The 16,375-nt window shown below is 46.6% G+C and overlaps 2 protein-coding genes across 2 annotated transcripts; one reads left to right on the top strand and one right to left on the bottom strand.

The window, feature by feature from the left end:
* The first annotated feature begins 1,195 nt into the window (after nucleotides 1-1,195).
* Nucleotides 1,196-2,117, top strand: LOC131294164 (serine protease SP24D-like). The gene is made up of 3 exons (XM_058322209.1): nucleotides 1,196-1,434; nucleotides 1,505-1,889; nucleotides 1,956-2,117. The coding sequence occupies exons 1-3, from the start codon at nucleotides 1,196-1,198 to the stop codon at nucleotides 2,115-2,117; spliced, it is 786 nt and encodes a 261-aa protein (XP_058178192.1).
* A 509-nt stretch (nucleotides 2,118-2,626) lies between these two features.
* Nucleotides 2,627-16,190, bottom strand: LOC131294899 (retinal homeobox protein Rax). Its single transcript, XM_058322952.1, has 5 exons — nucleotides 15,968-16,190; nucleotides 11,058-11,211; nucleotides 10,755-10,884; nucleotides 3,357-3,444; nucleotides 2,627-3,096 (listed from the first exon to the last, which is right to left on the bottom strand). The coding sequence occupies exons 1-5, from the start codon at nucleotides 16,188-16,190 to the stop codon at nucleotides 2,627-2,629; spliced, it is 1,065 nt and encodes a 354-aa protein (XP_058178935.1).
* Between the last annotated feature and the right edge of the window lie 185 nt (nucleotides 16,191-16,375).

Raw genomic sequence — 16,375 nt, 5'->3', positions numbered from 1 at the left:
GAGTGAAAAAAAAAACTGTCACTTCCATGGTTTTCGCACCTTCCACGTCGTTGGCTAATTGTCCATGATCCCGTGCCGGTGCCGAGGATTAAGACTATGAATTATCCGTTTTCAAGAGGAATACAACGCGTTTTACAATGAAAATTGATCAATCACGGTCGGCAGTGGGCACGATTTGACAAGTGATGAGCGTGTGAAAGTTGGGATTCTGAAACGCCTGAGGGAGAGATCCAGTTACAATCAATAAAAGTTTAATTTTCGGTGAGGTTAGAGTCACAAAAAAAGTTGAAATGAGGTTCGATACAGGGATTTTTCCTTTTAATATTAAAAATAAACTACACCTTGCTTCATGGTCGAATGATACAATAGCCTTTTGGGACATTTTTGACAATTTATTTCGGAATAAACTGAAAAATTTAACAATAATAATTCCACCGATTGCAGCAGCGCGTCATAAAAATATTAATAACTATAATTAAATTGTAAACTGATACCCGACTACACGGACAATACTCTTATGCATATGGTAATTAAAGAAAAATGTCCCGCTAACATCGCAGCATAATATCCCATTCATGGAAGTAAAAACGAGGCAAAACCTTACCCCAGCCAAACGTCATAAATGAACATTCACAAACAGCAGCCCAAGTGCCATTCACAATCGGCCAGCCAGAGTGTGTGTAGATTTATATTAATTTGTCCAAAGCCAAACAATGCTAGCCTAAAAAACATGAAGTGGGAAAGAAAGGACCCACTTTTCCAGCTGTTCATTTTCGTCCGACAAAACGGCCCATTTTCTGCAACGAATGCGGGTTTCACCCTTTTTCTTTCCTTTTTGTTACTCCCAGCAGGGTGAGTTCGTGTTTGCAGGGAGACCCCTCCGGAAGAGAAAGAGGGTTATTTTTCGGCATGTTAATACATCTAGTAGAGGTTCGCGTTTCGATGAACAATCAATTCGATTCGCTTTCCAATCGGTTACAGTCCACATGCACTCTTGGATCCTTCTGTTGGCATTTGTTTGCAATGGCAAAGCCAATGCTCCAAATGACTCGTTTCAGCTTAGTCGTGCTCTCGCAAATCTCGCTCGAGTGGATCGGATCAACGAACGTACACTTGACCGTGAGTATAAAATATGGCCAACGGACGGCCATCGGTAGTTAGTCGACAGTGCAACGCTCTACTTCCGCCAGTCGAGATGAACTTCCTATACAGCTCCATTCTGGTGCTTCTAGTCGTTAGCTTAGGCTACGCCCGCCTGATAGCACCTTCCCGGGCAGTACTCCCCCGTGTGGCGGAAGGAGAGGAAGCGAAACGTGGCCAGTTCCCGTACCAGGTGGCACTGACGCTGAAACGTCAAACAGTATGCGGTGGTGTGATGGTACACGAACGGTTCTTCCTAACCGCTGCGCACTGTTTCTTCAAGGGCGAGACTCCGTAAGTAGTCCAAAATGGCAAGATCCACCGCATTGATTATTAACTTACCTTTTCTCCTGGCCATGGGCAGAGTTCCGGTTGAAGAACTCAACGTGTTCTACGGCTCGGAGAAACTGTTCTCCGGTGGCAAGTACAACCGCGTCAAGACGGTCCACTTCCACGAGGAGTACGATCACGGCTTCAAGTACGATCTCGCCCTGGTGGAGGTGAAGCGTAAGTTTGAGTTCTCCTTCACCGCCCAACCGGTCGCGTTCGGGTTGGAAACGTTCGGTGAGTCGATGCCGGCCACCGTGTCCGGGTACGGCCGTGCCACGGTCGAAGGAAACATGATGTTCCGGCTGAAGTATGCCGAGTTGACGTCGCTATCGGACGCCGAATGCCGCGAAGCGACCGGAGACAACTACTACGAGGGAGTATTCTGCATGGACACGACCTCCGGTGCGGGGCTGTGTATGGTAAGCAAGGCGCTTCGCAGAAATACTTCCTTCGTTTGGAGTTAATCATATTTCTTTCCTCTCCAGGGTGACTACGGAGGACCAGCCGTGGCCAACCAGACGCTCGTCGGTGTCGGTAGCTACACCGTCGGAGGCAACTGTGGTGAGGGCCAACCGGACGTGTTCGTCGACGTTGGCCACTTCAGCTCGTGGGTGCAATCGAAACTAGAACCCGAAACGGAGGAATAAGTTGTCGTCTTGATAACCGTTTATTTGCGTGCAAGTGCTTCGGTGTTCGTATCATGTGATTATCATTATCTAACCATTATCGCTATCCCTTCAACTGCTCCGCTTCATTTGCTTTAAATAATATGTACAGACGTTTACCGGAGTACCCATTCCAATCTAATATTCATTTTATCTTCGATACATGTCGGTATACTCACTTATTAGATGATGACCAACCGGTCAACTCAAGATCTAAAATAAACCAAACAAATCGCCTAACATAAATCACGTGTATCTGTATGCCTTAACTCGCCCCATTGGAAGATCCGTTTTCGGTGGACACCGAACTTCCTAGATGCTATTTACAAAAGGCTTATTATTGGAGCGGTGGACTGACTCAAAAGTAAGTTTGATTGGAATATTTAGAATGGTACCCACAACTACCCGAACGTATTGCAACCGTGTGAAAATCTATTCCCCTATAACGCTAAATTCCTGTCATCCATAAGGATCTCCTAGAGAAGATCGGTTCACTTCTCCACGGTACACTCTTTGCTTGTGTTACTGCCAACGCTGATGTTAGAGTTGCTGCCGCTGTTGTTGCTGCTGATGCTGTTGGCACTGTTGGAGCTGCTGCTGCTGCTGCTGCTGCTGTTGCTGCTGTTGCTACAATTGTTGCTAATGACGGCCGGCGGTGGTATCGGTACGCTGCTCGTGGGACTCTCCTTCGGGCTGTTCTGCGGGCTAATGCGTGCCGTGTTGATGCTCAGATTCTGCGGATAGCCACCGAACAGATTATTCAGTCCCATGTACTGCGAGAGGATGGCGTGGAAGTTCGGTATCTTGTAGTTGGGCATCACGTTCGGGTGCAGCAACCCGTGCGCGCCCGGCATCAGCGATGGATGGAGGCCAAAGTTCGGCGGCCAAAATTCGGTCCCCGGAAGGGCCGGATGTGGAAGGTTGTGGGTGAGCGGCAGGGCCAGGGGAAACTCCGGCATACCTGGCGTGGGCGAAAGAAAGTTCGTTCGTTAAACCATGTGATTCTGCCAAACAATCCTATCGGGTGAAGCCATCTTTCGTAATCGTTTTATAATTGTCCTCCAGAAGCAAAAGGTCACAACCGGACGGATCTCGGCGCTAACTTCGGGGTCAACTCTAATGAGTAGCTGTCAACGCTGTCCCGTCAACTCACACGCCCGTCGCAAACAAACGGTGAAGTGACCCCCGGTGAAAACCAAAAAGAGAAATGATTATAATTACCTTGTTCGTGATGGAGGAAGGCAGATGTGTCCCGACCCATGGCTTTCTCCCGTTTGCGCCACTTTGCTCGCCGATTTTGAAACCAAACCTAGTAGTTGATAGATAAATATAAAGAAACAACGAAGCAACATATTAGATAACGTGATCAAATAAGCAGTTTAGGTTTAGATCTAATGACAGGTCGCATCAACAGCAGAGGGTGTCAAAGCAATTCACACCGTCACGATTGGATTGTCACCGCGAAAAAAGGGACATCGTTCGTTCCCCAACAACTATATTATCTCGTTCCAATCCATCTCCAACTCCGCGGTGGCTTCATCGGAACCGCTAATTGGTTCGCACCATCCATGGACACGCGATCGCATCCCCGCGACAAAAGGCGATTGTGTCGAATTGATCCAACCAACGTACACACACACACACGCGCGCGCAAGTTCCATGTTCTACCACAATACGCACCGGAACCGGGTGCCAATCCGGCGAGTTCAACCAGACGGTGACTAATTGACAATATAAGCAATTATTTCCATCAATTATCCTGACCATCCACCGCGCGCGTGAGTGCACCTTCCGGAAACCGGATATGAGAGGCACGCCGGGGACGCCACACCGGAAATGATGGGACGCTCGTCCCTTTTCTGTGGCGTCGGTCCGACTCTCGTCATTAGTAGCAGTCATTTGGAGACGGTTCGTAGTTCGACTCGTTTGCACAAATCATGACTTCCTCTGCGGACCAGACCGACCTGGATGGCGACTAATCGTCATCATCGTTCGTCATGGAGTGACAAAACAAATTGTTTAAGAACATATATGCACCATCTTTGGACCAAATCCGAAATGAAACTCTAAGGTAACCTTTTCTAAAGGGTCACTTTAGCAACATCGGGTTCTGAATAGCTGGAAAGCACCAAAACTTTGGACCAACACCGGATGTACTCCCAATTGGAGCAATTGGAAGGCATTTCTGACCCGGAAAGATGGAATCAATCAAACTCTTCCCGAACCCGGCCGGTTGGGGATATGGGGCTCAAATTCAATTGATTGGGATCCTTACGGAGGAGGATTACCTCGTTGAGGACCTCATCCACCATGTCTCCGATCATCTCTCCGTGTACAAGACATCTTGTCTACCAGCCCTGTGTTGGAACGTTTCTGCAAGATGGAGAACCCCATTAAGTACCGACACGAGACATTGCTTGTGGGCGCTATGTCTCTGTGTGTAAAAGCATCCTGATGATGATTCCAACCCCCGCACTACCGCATCACTACAACCTCGATGATGGGTTTCCGATTGGCCAGCATTGTGCCCGAAAGCCGGAGCATTGTGTTTCGAGTTGCACGAGAATCCCTTCCACCCGGGGACGCACAATTGATTCAATTTAGGCTGTGGTTCTTGAGTGCGACGCGCGAAGGAAGTCACCCCGGCTGCTCCGTGACTGGCGTGATGGGGCCCGTGTTGTTGGGTCAGAAGGACGACGTACGCCAAGGCTCAACGTGTTGGCGTGTGTAGAGGAGGGAAATGTGTGGTACCGTTGTAAATCGGGGTAACACGTGCACGAGTTACGTTAATTGGCGTCACAATGGGCCGATTAATGAATGTAATACGCGTAATAATAAACGCTGAGAGCGTCAACGTGAATGTGAAGAGATTATTGAAATTACACGTTTCAAGCAACGAGACCAGTGGGTCGTAGCTTAATTGAATTATTTCAAGTCAAGTTGGAATTGTATTGAAGCGAGTTGTTAGACCTTCAAGCTTTCCACAAAATCATCCCCCCGTACATAACATTCAAATTAAAACTTCATTTCAACCACATCGACACCGTCCACCATTTTCAAACTGGTCTCGAAAAGTCAAGTTTTCTTCCGCACCGGACCACCCTGAAGAGAAAAAAGAATACATGCAAATGACTTCCATTAAAACCGATATTGTCGTCACCATGGTGGCAATGCCGTAACGGCAATTAATTATGCATTCCTTCAAACCCGAAACGTCCGACGATCGATCAACAACACATCGACGCCAAGGTGGCTCTGGTCGGTCGATAATACGATTATCCATTTGGCAGGTCCAGATCGTTGTGAGAGCGAAAAAGAGAAAAGGAACCAAATGGAAAACCAAAAACCGGTAGCTCACACGTGAAACGTGCAGATGGACCAGTGCAGCCATCGTTGTAGCCATCGGCTAAATATGCACTTACGGTGAGACGTGTCCGCGCCGATGAAAGATGCCGCCTTGCGATTGGGATCGGTCCTTCGCGCCGTCTCACGGAGGAAAACTAATTAAAACGAACTTTAGCGATAATTCTATCCGGCAGACATCGTTTGGGAGGGTGAGATTGCGGGATCAGAGGAGCGACATATTTATCCACTTATATCGTCCTCAGGTCGCAAGGAAAACACCCTTCCAGGCAAAAGGCAAACAGGAACGAGAAACAATCGACCCAGGAACCCCCGAGGAAGGAAATCGACCAGCAACCGTTTTCCCCAAAATGCTACAAATTAATCATCACAAATCGGAGAAAATGTCTATATCGTTGGCCTGACGTAACACAAAAGGGATCGCAGTGGAACACAACGAAAAGCTCGCCTTTGCTCCCTCACCGGTTGATTGGATATCGATTAGGGGCTGTTTGGGTTGCGATTGATAGGAAAACAAACAGAGTGCCCTTTTAATATCGGTTTCATATGGAGGCAGAACTTTCTCCGACGAAAGGTCCCGAGCTGCGTGACGTGTGTACTAAGTTGATATTATTATATTAAAAGCAGATTACTGCTTCTGTTTGAACGGGTTTCGGTTTAGTTCCGCACTTCCCGGTTCCCCCGACTTTAGTTTTGAGAGTTTTTGTAGGTCCAGCTTGAAAAAAATCGAGCACACATGCACTCAAAAAAGTTCGCTTGAACTCTTCAACAAATGGCATCGGCTCATTTTAATACTCAAGTGGAGCGCCTTCATTCTTCGTCCACCAGGAGATCAATCAACAAATTACACACCAAATTGAATGCCGAGGTCCATTACGCCGACGAAGTGGCTTCTTGCACGAGGAACAATCCTTATACCACACTCGTTCTCTTTCACTCTCACCATCGAAAGGCATCGGACCGAATGTAGGGATAAACAAACTTAAGTACCCTTCAAACACCCCCTTTATTTCATCGATTCAAAAGAGTAAAAAATCGTTTTCAGAACAATTAAAGTGGGATAAAACGCAAGGCATCATCGGAACACCTCGGAGAAGCTCGGGCGGTGTGTGGATTTTCGCTTTCCCTCCTCCAGGTCCACGCAGTTAACAACTAAATTTTATCTTAATTCACCTTCAAATAGGATTGAGGATTAAATTAATTTCGTTGATTGCATTTTTAACCCCTTTTCGTCAACACGCGGGACGGGTTGGGCGTCGTTTTGCAGCGGGTCAAGCTACACCGACCTCATGGAAAACTTATTCTCATCGCACGAACGGAGAATTAAACCACTTCAAACGGTTACCATGGTTACGAAAGCCGAGTCTGTCGGATGACAGTTAGGGGTATCTAATCGTTCACAGTTTGAAACCGTATAGTGAACCGTTTTATCAACTTGTTCAGTTTCCTTTTTGAATAGAAATAATTTTTAAATTTATTTCTTTGCAAATTGTAAAATTCGTAGTTGAAAACTCCATATAATGTCCACCTCAATCATATTTGATTATTTCTCCACACAACCAATTAGTGTAATCTGCCCACAATGAATTGAAAAGAAACAGGAATTTCTTGTCCAAACGGAAAACAATCTCGACGCGGTACGCAACTACATTCGGCTGAGCTGTTCCACCGGTAAAAGGGGACGGCTCGCTATTCGATTCGAAAAACACGCCAATCGGCGAAACCCACCCGATAAAACGGGCCGCTTTTTAAGCTCATTAAATCCGATGTAATTGACATCGTTTGATTTTTTGAGTTTTCCACCCTATCCCGCGCTAGCAACAGCAACAGCATGTCGTCCCGGGATCATTTTCTTTTTTTCCCTCGGTTCGCTCCCTTTGGTTTCGCTTTTCCGCAACCGAATCGGCACCAGGCACAACACGTATTCAAAATGCCCACACGACGGTTATGTTGTTACATTTCAATTAAACGTATTTTATCGTCCTTCGGGACGCACACGTGCTGGCGGCTGAAGAGGAGATGCAAACGATTATCTATTGTTGTTGGTCGCAATCCACGGCTCAGGGGAAGCCGAAGCGGGAACGGAGGTAGGTTTTCCGGCTTTTCCATCGGCCGGCGACGCGGCAAGTGAGCTAATGCATTTTGTAATTTCACTTCACGCTCCGTGCCGGACCGGTTCGTGTTCTCGCCGATTTGCCGATTTGCTGCACGATTGCTCGATTTCTTTCGAACGAAACTCGGGCCCCGAAGAGCATAAACGACGGATATCCGAGTGGGAGGAAAATTAGCTCGACGGTGTAATGGAAGCGAAGGATAAGCGCTCCAGCGTACATTGGCTGCCATCGACAGTCCTTCGGTGCCATCGGCGAAAGTGTCGGCCATGTTGTCAATTTTTGTATCCATTCTATTTTTATTTATTTTTTCTTTGCCTCCTCGTCCTTCTAAGTGAATGTGAAATCTAAATTTAAAGGCTCATAATTGCAATTAATGCTCCCCGGCACAACCGAGCCTGGATGGCAGTTAGCATTCCCCTCCTTTTCCCCTTCTTACGCCCTCCAAATTGTCGCATTCATGGAGCCTGATCTAATTAGCGCAGCTTTTCCACGGCGTCTCTCTCAAGAGAAAGCTTATCCGATTCGGCGTGGATGATTTAATTGAATGCAATTTTCACTGCAATTAGTCGTCGGGCGCGGAGGAAAGTCGGTTCCATTTTACCGGAAGGCAGCACATTTTCCTATTGTCCTTTCCCATCAGCGGGCGTGAGTTGCAAATTGTTGCCAATTACATAAACCTATCACAGTCAGCGTAACGCCGTGGATAACGGTCGGTGAGATTTTCCCCTGGGCAGGAAGTTTCCAGCAGTTTTACTTGTTAGAACGAGACGAAATGGTTTCGAAATGGAGGATAAGTAACAACACTCAAGTACTACAGTCTTTTAAATGATGCAATGCTCTTTTATTCTAAGGAATGTGTTAATGGTTATCAATGGAAAAATGATATAAATCATTGTAAGGCATTTAAAATAGGAGGGTTGTAAGGGTAAATGTGCCATTTCTAAAAAGTTCCAAACTAATACAACTCTATCAAACAGTCCGCGAACACAACTCACGACCACCTTACGGTTGCAACTATTTCAAAACTAATCCACTTCATAATAATTACCGAAGCGAGATAAATCAAAAAGGAAATTCTCAACACGTAGAGGTGGGTTGCAGTTTCACTGAGAGTGTTCAGAAAAATAAAAATTAAACACATTCAACATTTCACAAAATCCGTGACCCAAAATGTACCCTCCCCTCAGCCCACCACCCTCTCCGGGCCAAAACAATCCATCTCCAAGAAGGCATGCATAATTAAATTTATGTGCAGTTGACTAGCGGACAAAGATGGCTCTATCGCGCTACCGATTTTGCCCCCGTTCCGGGAGAAAAACTGTTTTTCCTATCCTTTTCCGTACAAATCATGGGAAGCAGTGCGAGTTTGGATGACAAAACGACGGGCCGGAAAATAGTTGCACCACTAATTAACGAACAAATTTATGCTAATCGCAGTCACACTGAGACGAACAGAGCGGAGGGTGGTGGGACCGGGGCAGAGTGCCAGCTTCCGTCACCCCATTATGTTATCCCGATAAATCATGTTCTCACATTACACACTCATCTACATACACACACACACACTTACATTCAGACATGGAACGTCAAACGTCAAGCGCAATGTCCTTGCTTCGAAACGAAAGGACATTATGAACAGCAGAAGCAGCAGCATTACCACTCGGATGTTATGTGAAAAATGTTTATTATAAGTTTATTAAAAGCGATTAATACCATCGTCACAATGGGCTTTACGGTCAGTGCCATTGCCGCTCTCATTATCCGCACGGGAGGGATCACGCCGCTATTATTATCCCGATGCGAGGATCGGTGCGCTTTCCCTTCGTTGAATTTTCTTTTTCCCTACCTTCCGTTCTCTTTCTCCCCTTCGGCTTCCTACCTTTCAGGGCCACGGTACGGAATACAATCCCAGTCCCGGCCGCGAGGGGTTGACAAATACACAAATCCAGGTCAGTCGAATTACATGCAACCGCCGGGAAAGGTTTCAATTACAACGAACGCGAAGAGGAAAACAACCAAACGGGTGGAATAGAACCTGGCCTGGCCTGGCCGCAGGATTCCTCCATCGACGAGGGATTAGCGGGAAACGCAAGGAACTTTGGCGCGTTCTCAGGCGCCGTTTGCGTAGGGTCTGATTACAGTCGCATTGCGCAAGGCGAGTGTTCGCGCACGACAGTAGCGGATTTGTGCGACACAGCACACGTACGCAGGACGAGGACTCAGTCACACATACACAAACGTACATTCAAATCCGGTAAGGCGTTACGCTAGATTGAAGTGCAAACATTGGTTTGCGCGCACAGTTTGTTTCGAAATGACAGAAACTTTTTTTTCCAACGGTGAGAACGTGAAAAAATGGAACAAGATCATGTTTCTGTCCACGAACACAGGAGCACAGGAAAGCGTGAATGAAATTTCAACACCAGAAAAGAGCACCCAAAGTGTGTTTGCCGACTAACTGGTTGAGGACGCAAACACTTGGGTTTTAGGATCGTGTAGTGTTTTTTTACGCTTTCCTTGTGTGATTGTCGCTAATTGAGGTTTCGAGCATGATTATCATATTACAACCGGATTTCACTCGACATGACTTGTGTATTTATGCGAATGTTTAAATGTTCTTCCCTTTGTGCAACAAATAAACCACGGACACCGAATATTATTAATCGTTTATATAATCCTCGGTATTTCCCAGCGTGGCTAGAACTGGCTGTCTTTAGACCCAATTAGTGCCGAATAATTACACCGACCGGATTCAGCTGGCCCCGAGGGTTTGATCTGTGTGTGTGTGTGTGGGGTTTGAGATTTGTGCAAAATGGATTCGCCATTATTTTACACTTACGACCATTACCGCACGGTTTGTCATTTCGCCGACGACCACTTCTGGACCGGGTGCGTAATGGGATTTACACTTTGGGCGCAATGTCGGGAAACCCCGCGCACCGACAAAGGCGAACACATAACGTACCTCACCCGAAAGCATTGCTTTCCCTCGCTCTTTACGTCTGTCCCAAAGGTTATCCAACTCTGCAAACTCGACTCTTGCCAAAGGGCAAGTAATATCACGTTCGACTCGAGAAACGTTTGATGCGTCTGTTCGGAGGATCTTACTGAGGGTTTCCGGAAATTTGGAAATACCACCTACCTGTACCCTGGCTTCGCTGAGGTCTAACCGCATCGCTAATTCTTCCCTGGTGAACACGTCCGGATATTGCGTTTTCTCGAAGGCCCGCTCCAGTTGATGCAATTGGTACGTCGTGAACGTTGTCCGAGATCTGATTAATTAAAAGAAATGTTATTATTGTAATTGCTCGTCCTGTTTCTCTGTTTTTTAACTGTGAAAAACTGTGTGGGTCATTATCTAATTAAATGTCTAAATCTGTTCAGCAAATACCAGCGAGTAATTTTTGTTTCTCAAAAACTAATTTAAAAATCTTAAAGCACTAACCTTCTAATTTTTCTCGGTCGTCCAAGATCGTTCGGATCATTGTCCATCGGGTCGATATCGCCGATGATCGGCAGCTCGTCGTCATGGTCCACGTCGACGCCATTATCGTGTACCTCCACCGGCGATCCTTCACGTTTCAGCGAATTTTCATGATCTACGCGACGAGAAAAAACATACATAAAAACAAACATTGTCAAAATAACAACCAAAAAGAAAGCCCAACGCCAAAATATCATTTAGATAATCCCTCCCGGCCAACGCTGGCCGTACCACTATTGATTTGATTTCTTTTTGGTCAGGAATTATTTCAATTTCACCACACATACACCGGATGAAAAATGCAATTTCCGTCCTCATCGACGCTGTGCGCTCGGGTACAACGATGATTGTGGTCTGCTTCCTCCCCAGCACATGAAAAAAACAAGCGCCACGCACCAGGATTCATTTCAGCCTGCGCAGGAATAGGTAGGGTAGGCAACGCGCAACCCGAGGCTACATGCGAAAATAATAAAACATTTACTGGCAAATGGGTTTTTCTATCGCCAAGCTGGCTCAATTTTGGACATCATTCGTGGAACGTACCAAAAAGACGGCCGGACCGAACAAATGTGCCGGAAAAAGGCACTCGAGGTTTTCCCCCCGGGGACGTTGGAATCGTAGCATAGCAGTGATAGGAAGATGGTAAAAAACACGTCCCAAAACGCCATAGCCCAGGCTCAAACGTATCCTGCCAGGGACACCATGAATGCACCAATTAAATAATCATCATCCTTTGGGGCAGCGCAAGCTCGCACAAAAAGGACACAACCAGGACCCGATTTTCCAGGGCCCAAACCCTTCCCCCGTCCACAATGACTCCGGTTTCCCTTGGCATCTTGATTTGTGCCACACAGAACTCACAATCAAGCATCCTTAATCCTTTCGAATGCGTGCGCCTGTTAGCATGTGCCGCACTTGTTTTGTTTTGCTTGATTTCAGCTTTATCTTTGATTTTTATTTTTATGTTTTGTTTCATCATCATCATCGTCATCGTAATCATCACGCAACCGGGCGTAAGTCCTACTCGTTCGGGGATCGCACGGCCGGATCCATTTGCCGATTCGCTTCGTGATTTTTTCACCCTTCGTGACACCGCACGAACCAATTGGTCAATCAAACGCACTCAGGGATGTGTCCCTGTATGCCTTTCGGAGCGATTTATTATTTCCTCCGGCCGTTCGTTGCGGTGCCGTCTGAGCGTTGGATTTAATTCTCCTTTCCCCCCTGCGCAGAGTGGGAGATCAAATTTCGTGTACGAATTTTCACGATTGATTTTCCTTTTTTATCGCCATCGCGAGTGGATTTATCCCAGGCAACGGTTCAAGTTGAGCTATTAGATTGGCATACGTTTTTGTGGACAAACTCGGGGTTTGCATAAAAACGTTCAAAAGTCATCTGATTTTTTTTATGTGAAAATCTCTCTTCTCATGTTAAATATTCGGTCCATATCTGGTCGACTGCAGAATGTTTCTTTCTCATGAAAAATTGATCAAACAGATTACTTTTTCATTGGGCACCGACCATCAGGGGGTTTAAAACATAATGAAACATTTTAATTCCGAACGTTAACCAATTTGAGAGGAAAATAAATATCCCGTCCAACACGAACCCGAACTCGGGCGAGACAGACCCAGGTGGTGTTGGCGCGCCCGAACGCAGGTTGCTTCCACGATTGCACCCTCATTCCAAATTAAACAGATCGAGAGCGCATTAAGTTAAATTCACTCCGCCGGCCCCCGTCAACAAAGAGGGCCATTTCCCGGGTTTGCCCGGGTTTGCCCGGGAAAAGCCAAAAACATCAGAAATATAGACATATATAGCTGACAAATAATGCACCACCGCGAGGGGGCCAGTTTTTATTAACAATAAACCGCTTAACAACTCGTGCAAACATTGTCAACCGGCTGATATGGCGCACTTGAGCGTGGCGTGGAGGTCGCCGGTTGCCAACCCCGGGGCCGGGAAGCGAGCGCACAACAATGCCGGTGGGAAAAGAAAGGATCCCTACAACATTGTCATCGCCGTCATCATTATGATCGTCCTCATCATCAGCAGCAGCAGCAGCAGCAGCAGCGACCGAAGGGTAAACACATAATTTGCGTCCTGCGTTCCGGTTGAACGAGGGCGAACATTGTCGACACCCGCTGCGATGTGCGGCCTTAATTGTGAGTATATTAAAATCCACCACCTTTGGTGGGCGAAATATGGGGTTCCAAACGCAACCCACACTCACACACGTGTGCGTGCTTCGGAGCTCAAGCCCGATATTCAAGTCAGGACATTAACGATAAAAATATCCAAAGCCGACAAATATTTCACTTTGTACACCGGTTTTTAATTCCACTTATTTTCGTTTTTTTTTTTGAAAATTATCATTCACTTATTTTCACCTTGTATGGTAACAGTACCATGCTGTTCGTCAACATATCAACCGAAGGATTGTGTCTGACAATGGTAACGGAAAAAGGACAAACAACAACATTCACCCGGCAAGGTTGTTTGCGGTTTTCCAGTTGGAGCTTTTCCTCCGTGACTGGAAAATCCCTTCCGGGGAGCTGCACGTGTGGCGCGTGGGATCAAACGAAACGAAACAGTCCCCAGCGTTCCCATCGCCAACCCCATTCTGTGACAGAGTGTTCATTCATGCGTCGATGGAAGATGGAACAACATATACATTCGTTGCAATGAAATAAAAATAAAAATCACACCACACTTTGACGCCGTTCGTGAGTCTATTTTTGATCATGCATCCTTTCTTATGTGGCATTAGGAAAATGGTTGAATGGAACCACCACCGGTGACCAATTAAAGGCGGGTGATACGTACGCGGTTGCCAATTACGGGTTGATTGGAAAAAATATGAATCAACCTTAGGTAGCGTTCCCATAACTTCAGATCAATTATATTAAAAATTGCCTTTTATCTATTTTTTGTCGATGGTGTCAAGGAATTGGAATATGTACCTGCCAACCTAGGAGAGATATGGTAACGCCTCTCGTGGCCCTCGAAAAATCTAGGCCAGAGAATACAATGCGTATTGGACAGTTTATGGTTTGTTTGGAAAAGGAAATAACACCAAGACACGGCTCCAAGGAAACAGAAAGGGTTCATTCAGGCCAATGGAGGTCGGTACGTGGTCGGGGTTTTCCCCGATGGTCCGGTGGGAGCTTTTAAAGCTACAACCACAAAATCCTAATTAATCTATATTTTGTACGCTCCCTCACACTAGCTGGATGTTTCCCACTCCTTCACTCTCATTGACCGACCAAATAGTATCCCCGTTTCGGTTGTTGGCGGTGTAGGTACGCCCAGGTACTTTTGAAAGACGATTTAAGCTTTTCTCTCAACTTCCCTCACGAATTAAGCGGGATTTACGCCCCGAAGCTCCAGTAATGACACCTTCCGAAGACGTTCTCTAAATCTTCACTGGCGGACGTAAGACGACGTGCAGGACTCTGAATGATCCCCGGGATTGACACAGGTAAGCTAACGTCCTAGTGGGCAAATTGTTTTATGGCCCTCTCGAAAACGGAAAACGAGTGGCTTACGGCCAGACCAAGCAGGATAGCTAGATTCAAGAAAAAGCATTCGGCCAGGGGAGGAGAACTCTCGTAATTTCGTATGCAGATGAGGCCGGATGACGACGGCGTCAGGGCAGGAAATTAACGATAGGTATACAGGAAGTGTTGAGAGCTGGGACGCCTTAAGGATCGATAGCAACAGGAAATATGTTTATGACACCAACACCCAGCAGTTTGGCCGTTTGGCAATCGAGAACCGTCACCCCAGCGAAGTCCATGTGAGATCCTTCAAAATATGCAAATAATGGTTTCCAGCCATTTGAAAGATTTATACTCACGAAAAATTGTCTACGGGATGACATACGATATTGGAAGCCATTGTGAAGACTTGTCTTGATAGGAAAAGTGGTGAGATAAAGAACTCAGTTGGGCAACAATTTAGTTTTATTGATACTAAATTTGTGTTGCTCTAGTATGAAAACAGCTCTTCTTATTAATTTTCCCATCGAATAACAAAAATCCCGTTCCTGATGGTAATAACTATCAGTGATCGCACGCAGTAAGTCATTTATCATCGCACAGCAATGTCCTGACGAGTGACGATCAAATCGAATAAAAAGAAACTGGAATCCCGCTTAATGACGTTCCATAAAACAACCCGATGAAAATGGGGAAAGGCTCGGCTGTCCCCTCCGCTGCATGGCGGAGATAGAGGAATATATTATGAATAAATAACCCACGCAGGTGTACTGGAATAGGTCACCCCCCTGCACTCCCCCAGCAAAACTGCAAACAGTGTGAACGCATCACATGTAAATGTCTCATTTAATTCTGCCCTAATGCGTCGAACGAGGTAGGCAGTTGGTGGGACCCCGACCAACAGTTCCGGCCCATTTCTCTTCGACGTCCGAAGGGTGTTCTGACTGCTCGAACCAGATAGTTTTCAGTTTATCAAAAAAGAAGGACAGACAAAAATGTTTGTTCCAACACCGGGGTTTTACCGGGGTCGTTTGTTTCCTCCCACCCAATTTCCACAACTGCTCGTGACGTTTGTGCCGTTAATATTTGTGCCCTTCTTCCGGGTCGCACCAGGCGCGGGTTGGCATTAATTGATTTATTAGATTATCGATACTCAATTACTCCGGCCAAATGGTTCGCTTCCCATCGCTTCCAAGCGTTGGAAGCCAGCGGGTCCCTTAGGAAAGGAAAGGGACACAGGGACAAGTTTTCCGTTTTCCGAGGGCTCTTCGTGATCACCCGAGTGCACGCGATAACACATCCCCGGTTTGGGTGTACCCTCGCGCCATATCGATGATAAATCCTTTTCCCCACCCGATGGGGTCTACCTACCGATGGTGTGGTTGTTGTTGTTAACACTGAGACTGTTGTTGTTGTTGTTGTTGTTGTTATTGTTGGCGGTGGGGACGTTACCACCTCTTCGCGTATGGTGGTGGTTCCCCAGTATCTGATCTATGCTGTAGACCGCCCTCGGTTTCGAAATCGCGCTGCTTTGGGGAGGCGCGCGAATGACGCGTTCGGCGGCGTGTACAGCTCCGGACATCATCTTCAACATTGAGTCAACAGCGATCGTCCACCGATGGTCGGCGATATTTGGTCACAGAACTTGCGCACCTTCACGTGTTTTCGAACTCAGTTCTAACGGAACACAATGGTAAATCCAGCAGAGTCAAGAATGGTGTCCTTCGGCGGAAGATGGACGCACGGTTTGTACACACGATTTTTCCAGACTTGGTGTTG

Source organism: Anopheles ziemanni, chromosome 2, assembly GCF_943734765.1.
Source record: "Anopheles ziemanni chromosome 2, idAnoZiCoDA_A2_x.2, whole genome shotgun sequence".
Classification (NCBI taxonomy): Eukaryota; Metazoa; Arthropoda; class Insecta; order Diptera; family Culicidae; genus Anopheles; species Anopheles ziemanni.
Note: the sequence above shows the minus strand (reverse complement) of the source record. Positions and strands in the feature narration are given on the sequence as shown.